The sequence below is a fragment of the Talpa occidentalis genome, unplaced genomic scaffold (assembly GCF_014898055.3).
Source record: "Talpa occidentalis isolate TD23 unplaced genomic scaffold, MPIMG_talOcc4v2.1 talOcc4.15, whole genome shotgun sequence".
In the NCBI taxonomy this organism is placed as follows: Eukaryota; Metazoa; Chordata; class Mammalia; order Eulipotyphla; family Talpidae; genus Talpa; species Talpa occidentalis.
This window is the reverse complement of record NW_023601543.1, coordinates 38,367,665-38,380,531: the sequence shown is the minus strand read 5'-3', so window position 1 is coordinate 38,380,531 and position 12,867 is coordinate 38,367,665. Positions and strand designations below refer to the sequence as shown.

Genomic DNA, 12,867 nt, shown 5'->3' with positions numbered 1-12,867 from the left:
GATACCTACTCTTAAGTATGTTAATAGTGTCCTACTAACTTACTAACTTAATTTGCTGGCCAGAATTATACTGATCAAGAGAGTTAAAAGACTGATAATTTATCCAGAGACTTCAACTGGTTTGCAATCTTATTCACTCACCTATATAGTCATGAATTATTTAGATTATTTTTAGCCCATGAGCATTTTGTAGTTCAATATTAAAATTCTAGCACTTGTTCAGATAGTAAATTCATGAAATATTAAGTTCTTTTAGAATTTTTAAATATTAATTCTACATATATTAGTTATTGTGTACCAAGTAGATAATAAGGCAAAGGGAAGAAATTAATGAATAATGCATACTTTCTGTTCATTTTTGTTAAATATACTTAAGTGTTTCTTTTATAAGAAATTTAGAAGGAACCTTCATGCTTCATAAAATATTATTCTCTTTAATTAACTTCTAGAAATTTGCTTACAATCTGGTCATTCCAAAATTCTGTGTCCAAGATCTGGGAAAATGCCCATAATCTGCAAACTTTGAAAAAGTATATTCTCAGGGCCTCCCTGGTGGTGCAAGCATTAAAGTCTCAGTGCTATCAAGCTATCGCCAGCCAATGCAGCATGAGTTTGATTCCCCAGATTTTGATCCCCAGCCAGGGAGGCAACCCACATGACACAGCAGACCTCCCTGTCTTACCAGCTATGCCCCTCAGCAGTGTATTTCAGTAGATCTGCCTGTTCTGTTTCCCACTCTGTCTCTGGTGAATCCTCTCACACACACCCAAAACTCTGGCCTCTACCTCAGTTCTTGTATGCATACATAAAGAAAAATAAATATTAAAAAGAAAAAATGTATTCTCAGAAAATCTATAGAGCATTGTCCTATGACTGTGTGCATTTTGACAGGTATTCGTTGCTATTCATTATATTGTAAAACTGTATCTGAATCATAACAACCTCAGAAAACAAATTAGAAAAATAAGATTGTAGACACCTGGTATCCAAAAAGGTATTGTTTAGAACTACTTAGATTGTCAATTTAGTACTTATTCTTGCTCTTATCACATAACATTTGTACTACAATAACAAATTTATTCTTCCTGCTATTTATACTTTGCTTACTCTATGTCCAACATTGTGTTTAAGAAACATGTGAAATATAAAGCTCAAAAATAGATTTTGACTTTGAAGGAATTTACTTGGATTTGTTACCTAACCATAGCAGGAAAACAATTTACATTTAATTGACAGTGGTCATTGATATGGCTGGTGCTCATTGGAAGAACTATTTGGCATTCTCTTCATGTATTTTATGATAAGTACTGGCAACAAGCAACATATTCAGTAAGGAAATGTGATGATAGATGTTAATACTGAGGCTTAAAATTTTTCTTGAATATAGGGATGAGAGTAACCTGTTTGCAGGGGTATAAAATCTATAGATATATGTACAAACATATATATACACACACACGTGTATATATATATATATATATATATATATATATATATATCAGTGTATATTTATTATATTTGTACTACTAGAAAATACCGTAGGTCTGGGTTCCCCAGAGAAACAGAACCCAATAGAATTTTTGTGTCTTGTGTGTGTGCATGCATGTGTGTGTGTGAATGTGTGTGAGGTAGAGCCAATATTTCATTTTGAATCTGAAGACAGAGAAAAAAACAAAAGTGCCCTAGCTCAACAGCAATCAGTAAGAAGGAATCCTCCTTTATTTTATTTTTTTATTTATATTTTTATGTAGAAGAACTGAGGTGTAAGCCAGAGGTGTTGGGGGTGAGAGGATTCACCAGAGCCAAAGTGAAGTGAGAAGCAGAACAGGCAGATCTACAGAAATACATTGCTAACGGGAACAGCAGGCGAGACAGGAGAAGTCTGCTGTGCCATATGTGGGTTATCTCCCTGACCCAGGGGATTGAACTCAGGCCATAGTGGTGCTGGTGCTGAGACTTAGTCCCTAGGCCATCAGGGCAGACCCGAATCCCCTTTTATTCAGGGAAGGGATAGCCTTCGGTTAATTCAGATCTTCAACTTTTTGGAAGAAGCCAACCCTTATTAGGGAGGGCAATTTATATTATGGAGGCTATAGATTTCAATGTTAAATTCATCCATAAATACCCTCACAGAAACACCCAAAATAATGTGTGACCCTAGAATTATGATTGCAGAATTGAGGTTACTAGAGCGGGGGAGGTTGGGAGTGGGAACAAATCCTTTGGGAGTCCAATGGTCTATGGTAGAGGGTTATGGTTATTTAAGGGTGGGTGAGGTGTGGTAACATAGATCTGATCCCATTCCCCTAAATTATGCACAGTATTCTAGACCAGTGATACCTCAATTAAAAATAAATAATGTTTATTATTGTTTATCAGTGCCCATAAGCTTATTCAAGTTGACACATAAATTTACCATTAGACCTACAGAAATAAGAGGGGCAAGAGAAAGTGTACTTGGATTTATAGAAAACTGTGGGTAAGATACCAGTAGTTACAAAAAGATCCTCATTTTATTCTCTATTTCCAAGTTTGCAATTGCATTTTGGTGCTTGCAGAAACTTAGAAATCCGTTCTGTCTCTCCATAGTTTATATGAAAAAAAATGTGCTGCAAAGAAGTAAAGTGACTGGTCCAAGTTCATACAGTTCATTACCCATAAAACCAGAACTTACACCCAAAATGTGTAATTTCAAGATTCTTTCTAAGGATATACTAGTACAATTTTTCATATCACTTGCCTGCATGACATGGGAGTGGGATACAATTCAAACTGAATTTCAAAATGGTATTGTCAATATATTTTTGATACACGACTCTCTCTTATATTTACCCCTGTACAAAGTCAAGTTGATCACAAAGTTTTTTGTGCAGTTATTACTGAGTTATGTGACAATTTGTAGTTAATTCAAAACATGTCATTTTGCATCCTCCTATAAGGACTTTGGAACAAAGAAAATAGACCTTTAACATTGCCTGTGAAAGTAAAGAGCATGATAAGGTGATGTTTATACAGGCATGGAGCCAGAATGATCTATTTGTTTTCAAGTTTTGGTCACTGAGAGAAGACATCTTTTCTAATCTAAAGAGCTTAGAAAACATTGCTCTTTTCCCTTAGGTATGCTCTTAAAAGTCTGATTTTACATTCTCTTGTGGGATGTGTGTGTTTAGTAACAGGTACCAATACTTTCTTATGTTTCTAAACTGTTCGAGTTTTCAAGCAAATGTTTATATAAATATAAAGTCATCCACGTTGCCGGTTTTGTAAAAATAACTATTAATTTGCATGAGGGGACTGATGACAAAATGCTTAATGATCCACCTTCAAAATTTTCATAAGTACAAATCCAAAATAAGTCTTAATAATCCAGTTTTACAAATTTTCCTAGGACAAATTGGCACATTTCTAGAAGTAGGCTGCTGGGAAATGAATCTTGCAGGGAGTGGGGTGAGTGGAGAAGATCTAGAAGGAACTGAGTTTAAACACTGCTTTGTCTCATTTGGCGGGGGGGGGGGGGGTTAAGCTACTGTACTTTGGTTAGGAACAAACTGGGTTAGATTTGCAGATCCAGGCGGGAGGGCTGCAAATGTGCAAATCTAGCAGCTGGAGTGTGTTGTGGTAGCTGCTTTCCTGTGCTAAGCTGATTTACTTGTTTAAGGTCTGACCTCATCATCCTGTCAGTGTGGGTTCCCACCTACACTGTTAGCTGCAGCTTTCTGCTTCATCTAGAAAGCTGGACGTATTCACAGTGTATGTACCACAGGCAGCGGGGGAGGGGTGAAAGGCTGCTCTCTGCACTTGTGCTTTTGTTAGCTCTACAGAAGAGGCAGAGAAACAAGAGATAACAAAGGCTCCGTTTCCTTTCTGTGAGGGAAGGCTTTTGTCTTTCCTCCTGCAAAGATGTCAGTGTCTGGCAAGAAAGAGTTTGATGTGAAACAAATCCTACGGCTACGTTGGAGGTGGTTTAGTCATCCTTCTCAAGGTTCGCCCAACAGTGGAAGCTGCCTTCAGCAGGAAGGATATGAGCATAGAGGGACCCCGGTTCAGGGCAGGTTGAAGAACCACTCTCGGGACAGAAATGGACTGAAGAAAAGCAACAGTCCTGTCCACCACAACATACTAGCACCAGTGCCAGGACCAGCCCCTGCCCATCAAAGAGCCCTTCAGAATTGGCACCAACAAAACTTGATAGAACATCTTCGAGCAAATGAAGATATTCCTAAAGCAGTTCCAGAGAAAAATTTGTTCAAAGAAGCTTGTGAGAAACACTCACAAAATTTGGAGATGATGGTTGATGGCAATACAGAAGATTCTACAGTGAGGTAGGAGTTTTGATTGCATAATGAAAGCTATAGTTTAGGGTTAACTTAACTTATAAAACTTTAATTTAGTGCTTAAATAGAAGCTCTGTAATAATCACTGAATTTGTGTGCAGTCATTCAAGGTCTCCAAGAAAACAGTAGGGAAACCAGTAAGAATACTTAGGTTTTAGATAATTATTGGAAAAAATATTTTAGCGTTGGGAGTTTATTTTTCCTATTCTGTTCTTATTCCACTAGGAATTCCGTCTCAATTTTAAGGGGTGTTTATCATAATTACTAACTAATCTGTGTCTTGGTTGTTCAAACACCTGTGATTCTTTGTGCAAGTGTGATAAATCACATATAAATCTTTCTGACTTTGTGAGTTAGGCCAGCTCTGACAAAATAAAACCTCTGTTCCTTTAGTAATTTGTTTGTTATATTGATGGCTGATAAATATATTACCTTTATGCCAGAACATGAAACAAATTCTTTTGGCAGTTGAAATTTATTTCAAGTTGTGTTAATTTAACAGCTAGTTTGCAATTATGAAAATATTTGCTTAAAGTCGGTAATAAAATGCTACTTATGGCAGTGAAAATTTAAAGTAGGGAATGGATCACATCAGCTATATCAGGATATTGAAGTGTGTTAGGAAGTGGTAATAAGGAGTAGCTCTGTAATAGTTCATAGAATATTTAATTTTGACTTTATTTTTGTATTATAGTGGAAGGAAATTATACTCCCTCCTCAGTTTTATCTGGTATAACTTAGTCGATCTTTACTTTTTTTTTCTTTTTCAGTATCAGATTTTATTTCCCCAGCATATGGTAGACACAATTAGTGATTTTAACAATGTAATTAAAGTGTAAAAGAGCTATAAAAACAGGTATTTTTATATGATTTGAAGTATATAAAAGTTCAACATGAAGCTATTTATCTGGAAATTTGGATATTTGGCATAGTATATTTCAACATAAATATAGAGGAAAAGGACTGGCAAATTTACTTCTTGTTAGAAAATTTTCCAATTATGTCTGCCTGACAGTTCCTTGCTTCCATAAATTGAACACATAAAAAGCAGTACAACGACATTATGGTAAAGAAAAGTCAACTGTGCAAAATGAAGCCTTTAGAGAAATACAGTCTTCTTGTTGAAACGTAAACATGCAAATGATTTTGTGAAATGATTAAAGTATAATAATAGATTTTGATACAGACTAATAAATAAAAATGTGCATTATGAATTTCCCTAAGTATTTTTATTACTCAAGATAATGCTATATGACTGTTCGGATTGAAGGTTACATTTGGTTCAACTAATTGAACATTCAAAAAATATAAAATCTGTGCTTTTAGATTTTAATAGGTTTTCAAATTGTCTTGCCTCACCATGAACAACTTTTAAAACTGCTGAATTTGGAGGTTAATAAATTCATTTGACTGTGTTGTAGAAATATTTAAATTATTCACTGTGACTGCCTGACAAAATTCTTTGCGAATCCCTGCACTGATTTTCCAGTGTGAGAATATTTGCAATAAAGTTGTACAATTCAATAAACTAAATTATTGAGAAAAAATCCAGATAAAATGTCAATTATAACATGCCGCCTAGCAATATTTAGAAAATATATATACATATATTTGTATTTTTATTTTCTCTAGACAGTTTTTATGTTTAAAAAATGTTCTGTTACAGTGGAACATATTTTCTTAAAATACAGGAAGTGATTTTATAGATGTTGCTAGAATATTTTCAGCAGAAGAAAAGGGGTAAATTGAACACCTTATAAATTGATATATGCTCTGTCATTACCAGTTCTCAATCAAGGAGAGTTTGAGGAGTCTTTTATGTCCTGATTTTCTTCTTCAACAAGATTAGGGAGCAAGAGGAAAAAAATCCTGACAAGTTGCCATCCCCTCAATAGAACTATTTTGGTGAGGAGAAAACAACCAAAAACAAAACCAGTATTCATGTGGAAAATGGTCACACTAGTACAAGATAGGCCCTGACAGCGAGGGGAAAGTGAGGGTTTTAAACCACCCTGTTTTCCACAAAACTGCAGGAATGAAAACGAATAGACTAAATCTATTATCATACAATATGAAAGAAAAACCTACATTTAAAAAAATGATATTAAACCAAGGTATTAAAAATGTTGGTTTGGTGATAAATACCTTGGATATATTCCTATGTAATCAAAATAGACCTATGTACTCCATTTAGGAATAACTGTATCAGGAGACCACACTGAGTATTCAATTAACAGTATGTTTGTCATCAGAGCATGGGCTCAATTATCATTTTTTTTTGGTCCTATTAACACTAATCTTTGCTTCCCTGTAAATACCTTCCTCAGTGTCCTTTCTTTTCCTTTATGTTAACCCCAGCATTCCAAAATTAAAATGAATATTTTAAGTTTTATGATCATGATCCTTATATGACAGAAAAATTTAGTTATGTAGTTACCTATATTAAATAATGTTTATCCCAGACTGTCTAACTTCCGTGTCCAAGCTCTGTCATGTACCGGACACCATGCTAGGTAATGATGATCAAAATAAAATGTATATCCAATGCATTGCATTCACAATCTCTCCACCCACTTCTAACCATCAGTAGTATGTGTGTGTGTGTGTGTGTATGTGTGTATATCAATATATTCTTTGCAGCTGAGTTCAAATTTGATTTCCGAATCCTTCTTAACACCATATTCTGGGCATCATCATCAAACAATTGGAGCTGGAATATGAATCAAAATAAAATTGCTACTTCTGATTGAGTGCATAAATCACAAAAAAAATTAAATAATGTTTATCAATTGCTATTAAAGAAATGATTACATGAGTACCCAGGTGTATGTCAGTGGTCAACTGCATTTTCGCTAAGACAGATTCAATTAATTCCTCATTGTGTTCAAGACCATCGAATATGAATGCTGATGATCTGGGTATGTTTCCAGAACAACATGCCCCAGTACAAAGCGAGAAGTTGCAGGACTGTTTATTCATTTTTTATTAGCCAAATGAGGCATTGAAAATATGTTTTCACTATTTTAATTTCAGAGAGAAAACCTAAATTTGACTCTGTTATTTAAGTCATTTTTCTACTACCAAAACTACGTGTTACATACATATTGAATACATTTTCGTTACATTCAGATTCACCTGTATTCATTCCATTCAGCCCCCCCCCCCACCATATCTTTTCTTTTTTCACCCTTTCTCTTAACCTCAGAAACCTTACTTAGGTGATCAGTGCCCAATAGTTCACAATTATTTTGCTTTGTTCATCCACTTTGATTCCTCATTTTCTCATATATGTGAAATCATCTAACATTTTTCTTTCCCTTCCCGAATTTACTGCCTATAATTACCTTGAGCTCCTGCCACTTTGCAGTGAATTATAACATGTTATCTTTCCTTGTAGCAGAATAGTATTCCATTGTATGGTTATGCCACATCACTTTAATCCAATCCTGTGTTAGTGGACATGTTGGTGGCTTCCAAATCCTAGCTTTTGTATATAATACTGCAATAAACATTGTACAAAATATATATTTAGTTGATGGTTTCACATTCCATGGATAGATAACCAAATGTCGGGTCACTAGATCATATGTTTATAGTTTTTTAAGGTACTTGCCAAATCACTTTCCAAATGGCCGCACCAACTTACATTCCCACTAATAATTTATTAGAGTTCCTGGGTCTCCACATCCTCTTCAGCACTTGTTATTGGAGGTCTTTTTATTTTTTAAAAGATTTATTTATTTATGCATACAATAACTGGGGTACAGGCCAGAGGTATGGGGGGTGAGAAGATTCACCAGAAACAGTGGGGAGCAGAACAGGCAGATTGACTGAAATACGCTGTTGAGGGGAACAGCGGGCGAGACAGAAGAGGTCTGCTGCGCCATGTGGGTTGCTCCCTGGCTGGTCAGGGATCGAACCATGCTGCAGAGGCTGTGGATTGCTTCATAGTGTGGTGCTTAACCCCTTGCGCCACCGGGGAGGCCCTGGAGGTCTTTTTAATATATGCCATTCTCACAGGTGTGAGATGATATATCATTGCACTTTTGCTCTATATATCCCTTATTAAAAGTGATAATGAACGTTTTCCCATGTATGTTGGCCTTCAGTATCTCCTCTTTGGTAAATTGTTTTATCAGATGTACTATCCATTTTCTAAATTAATTTATTCTTTTAATTGTGGTACCATTAGGCTCTTCCCCATCAGATATAGCTACCATAGGATGCACACCATGAAATCACCCATAGTCCACCACCATAGTCCATTGTGCTTCCTGCCTATCTATCCTCCACACCCTCCTCCTTTCAGTTCTATAGTCAGCTTTCAAGGGTTAGTTTATAAGTTTATCTTGCTCTGATTCTTATTTTGGTTTCTTTATATTCCACATAATAGTGACACCATCTGGTATTTATCTTTATATCTCTAACTTAATTCACTTAGCATTATCCCTGCAATTCTATCCATGTTGCTGAAAATGGCATGAGTTTATTTTTTTTATGATTGCTAAGTAATTTTCTGTTGTGTATATAAACCACATCATCTTGATCCACTCATCTGTTTTGGGGAACTTAGCTTGTTTTTATAGCGTGGCGGTTGTAAATAATGCTGCAATGAGATACCATCACATATCTGTGAGACTATCTCATATCAAAAAGAACAGAAACAACAAGTGTTGGTGAAGATGTGGAGAACAAGAAACCCTCTTATACTGTGGGTGGGAGTGTAGACTGGTCCAGGCCCTGTGGAAAAATGGTACAGGTATTTCTCAAAATATTAAAAAATGCATTTATCATATGACCCAGCAGTTTCACTCCTAATGAATTAAGTGCACTTACATGTTGGGTGATTAATGATATATGAGATTCTGTTCCTGCCATTGTCTTAAATGTTTTGATATCTTTAACTTACCTTTCTGTGGTTAATTGAGGTACTAGAACTTCTTTGAGTTTCTTCATGGTTGCTTTTCTAAACTCTGTCTGTTAGCCCCTACTATTCTGTGTCAGAATGCTTGTATTTGCTGCTATATCTTTCTCTGGTAGCTTTTGCATGCCCTGTTCCCTGTGGTGATATCCCCTTTGCATGTGTTTTGCCTTCTTTTATTTTCCACAGCAGGGGTACTGGGAGCTTACTTTTGGTAGCTTAGTTTGGTAACAGGGGTACTGGGAGCTTAGTTTTGGGAGGGGGGGTGTGGAAGTGGAGTTCAAATGCTTAAGTCAGTCTTCATAGTCTGGAGTTGGGGGAGGTCATACAAAAGCAGGTAAACCTAAGCTGCTGCTTCTTTCTTTACAATCAGACCAAATTCCCATCCGAGGGCAGGTGTCTCTTCATCCTCAGAAATCCTCCCTTCCTAAGTGATTGGGGGGCTGGGCTCCATCCACCACTACTGATCTCCTTACATCCAGTCCAGCCTTCTGGAACTGATCATTCTTCCCAAAGCTCAGTTAGCAAACAGCAAAATATTTCATGTTCACTGTAAAGGTCCCCTGTGCCAGTTTGGACTCAGCAGAGTATATGCCCTTCCCCAGTTTTTCCTCTGCCAGGATTAAGCACCACCGTTGCCACATCTTCCCTTTCATCTCCCAGCTTCCTTAAAATGTGACTAAGCACACACCCCAGGAGAAAAATTCACGGTCTATTCTATTGATGCTGGTTATGAACTGGTAAGGTTTACATATGGATGACAGTTAATTTCTCTTTGTGTTTGGAAGAGAGACATGCCTGCAGCCAGATATGCTGAAATGTTGTAACTCCACCTCAGTTTTTCAACTTTAAATGGAAATTAGAAGAATGACCTCTGTGATCTTACTCTCAAAGGTCCCTGATACCATTCAGCCTGCGCACACACCACACGCATGTGCACACACACACACACACACACACCCCTGAACTGCTTAATGAAGGTCAAACTTTCGAAAAACATGGCCTCTTCTCAAGGTATAATTATCTAAATATGATTTGTTTTACTGATGAAATGTTTAAATACATTAGCTTAATTTTAGTATCATACATACCCTTCAGCATTTACTTATTTTAAAATTTGCTCCATGTTTAATTATTGTTTCAATAGCTATAAATCTCATTCTCATTTAGTGAAAACTAAGACATGTGACCAGAATAAAAGGGGCATGGAGAAATTTCATAGTGATTTAGCTCTTGTTATTAATTAATGTCAGGTACCTAAAAATTGAACAGACTACCTAAGACCATCTATCTGATATTTTATTAAGAAATGTTTGTTGGGACACACATTTAACTGTGAGGCTGGTATGCTGGAAAATTTTGGTCCTATCCTTATGTCAAATAATAATCTAGGAAATAAAAAATTAAATGTATGACTACAGATCTCTATTCGATGCTAGTTATAGACAACAGCTAGGCTCTTGTGAATTTCCAATGTTTAATCTTCTCTCTATCTCTTTTGGTCTTTATTTACTATTTTGCTTCCTTTCTTAAAAAAAGCATGATCAGGAGTAGGAATTTATGTATGGAAAAGTATTCCTGCTGTAATTTTGCATCACAACAGTGATTTCAGAGTATTACAAACATCAACATAGAATAAAAGTATATGATAATATGAAACCCATACATGTATACATGTTAGGATTGACTATATCTTTGGGTCATAAATATCATGCCTAAATAACTAGTTATGAAATATGAGATATTTATTTCTGGAAACTACTGGAATTACATTAACTTTTGTAGGTGTGGTAATTTAATTAGCAGAACAAACAAATAAGCTAATGTGACAGAATTGGCCTTGAAAAGAGTGACAATGCATTTTTTTGAAGACTGCTACTATAAATAGGGTATCTAATTAAAAGAGGAAATTATTTTTAGAAATTTCTATTTAGTAAATTACACTCACACTGATCATCTCAGGAAATCAAAATTTCAACTCTATTGTATTTCTTTAAGGAAGGAAGAGGTTTATTTTGTGACAGCTTGCTGGTGAAAATAAGGAAAAGCCTCAAAGTCTGCCACAGTGTATCACTCATGGAGTTTTGAGAATGAGCTTCACCTAGTTCTACATCCTTTATCCCCATTTCTTTGCCTTTTTTCTCTTAAATGCAAGAATTTATGTGCGAAAACTTGGAAAGCAGAAAGACACCACAGATCTCAAAGCTGTATCCAGTATTTGAGTTTCTTCTGTTGCTTCTCATTGTTGCCAAAACTTTTGACTTTCTCAGATTTTATTAAAGACCATATACACTTTAAGTACTAAAATAAAACACATGCAACTTTTCATTTTATTTTCCCATTTTATGAATAATTATAGCTAAAATATACATTATTTCAGTACAGTAGTTCACAATATATTACAAATTATAATTTAATGAGATTAGCAAATTAAAAAAGAATGAAGAGTATATATATTTTATATTCCATATAACACATACGGTCTGATACACATAACATATGCATATAGTCTCAGTAATGTTAAGACTTTAAGTCAACTTTGGTTTAGAGACTTTCTATGCCAGTTTCTCAGGAATTTCCTGAGGGCTCCTAATCAATATTCAATACCTGCTACATTTAATGAAGTGTAGTAAGAAGGATAGAAAACATTTTTTTTTTCATTTCAACTTTCTTGTCATCATTTTTGTTTAAATATAAAATGTTTCAATTTTTCACCAAGTCTTCAGCATCTTTTTATGTCACCTGCATATCATGAAAGTAACTTAGCCTCTTCTGCTAAAATACCATATTAATGGCAATTTATTTATATTTGTATAGATTGATATATCTGATTTTTGCACTCAGATATTTATTCTGAGCTTCAGCTATGCTAAACACCCTGCTTTGTGATATTTTTCATGATTTATCATTTGTCTGCCTACTATCTAAAATAACATGCCATAAAAATATACCTGGTTGATTTTCAGAGTGACTGGAAAGCAAGAATGGAAATTTGTCAGTATTAGTTTCTTGAATAAATATCTATGAATTTTAAGCAGGTTTCTCTGAGCTTGTATGCAATAATACTCTGTTGCTGCTGTAACAAGTACAAACCACTTTTTCTCTTGTCTCAAACTTTTCTGTGCTGCTGGCTGCAAAGATAGAGAATGATTAGTAATTGTTTTAGATAGTAGAAAAAGTGTGTCTTTGTAGTTTATGGTTTGTTCTCCCTAGGAGAATCATTTTCATAGTCTACCTCAGTTTGTATTCAATTTTCTCAAACTGTTAGATACCATTAGTTGTTTAGAACTAATGGGAATAGAAAATCATGTGATGAAATGACTAATATGCTGAAGAAAAAATATATGTGAGCAGTGGAAACTACCTTCAAGTCATGCCCACTAACTGAAAATGCTCAATGTTCTCCCCTCCCCCCAAAAAAATAGCTATTTATGGCTCCACACCCAATCCAAGTAAAGTATATTTTGTGTCCTGGGGCATTATGTTTCCATATCTTATATAAAAAGCATACGTGTCATCATATCAGATGTCATAGGCCAGTCCTGCCATGCCACGAATGTGTGTTACGACCTTAAGTTATTTAAACTCTTTGTGCTTTGGTTTCTTTCATTG

At 35.3% G+C, this 12,867-nt stretch overlaps 1 protein-coding gene across 1 annotated transcript in view; it reads left to right on the top strand.

The window, feature by feature from the left end:
• Positions 1–3,697: 3,697 nt before the first annotated feature.
• KLHL4 (kelch like family member 4) overlaps positions 3,698–12,867 on the top strand; it is a 41,808-nt gene continuing 32,638 nt past the window's right edge. The window contains exon 1 of the mRNA XM_037511625.2: positions 3,698–4,322. Within this exon, the coding sequence (XP_037367522.1) occupies positions 3,901–4,322 (422 nt within the window). The 5' untranslated portion in view covers positions 3,698–3,900. The remainder of the gene's footprint in view (positions 4,323–12,867) is intronic.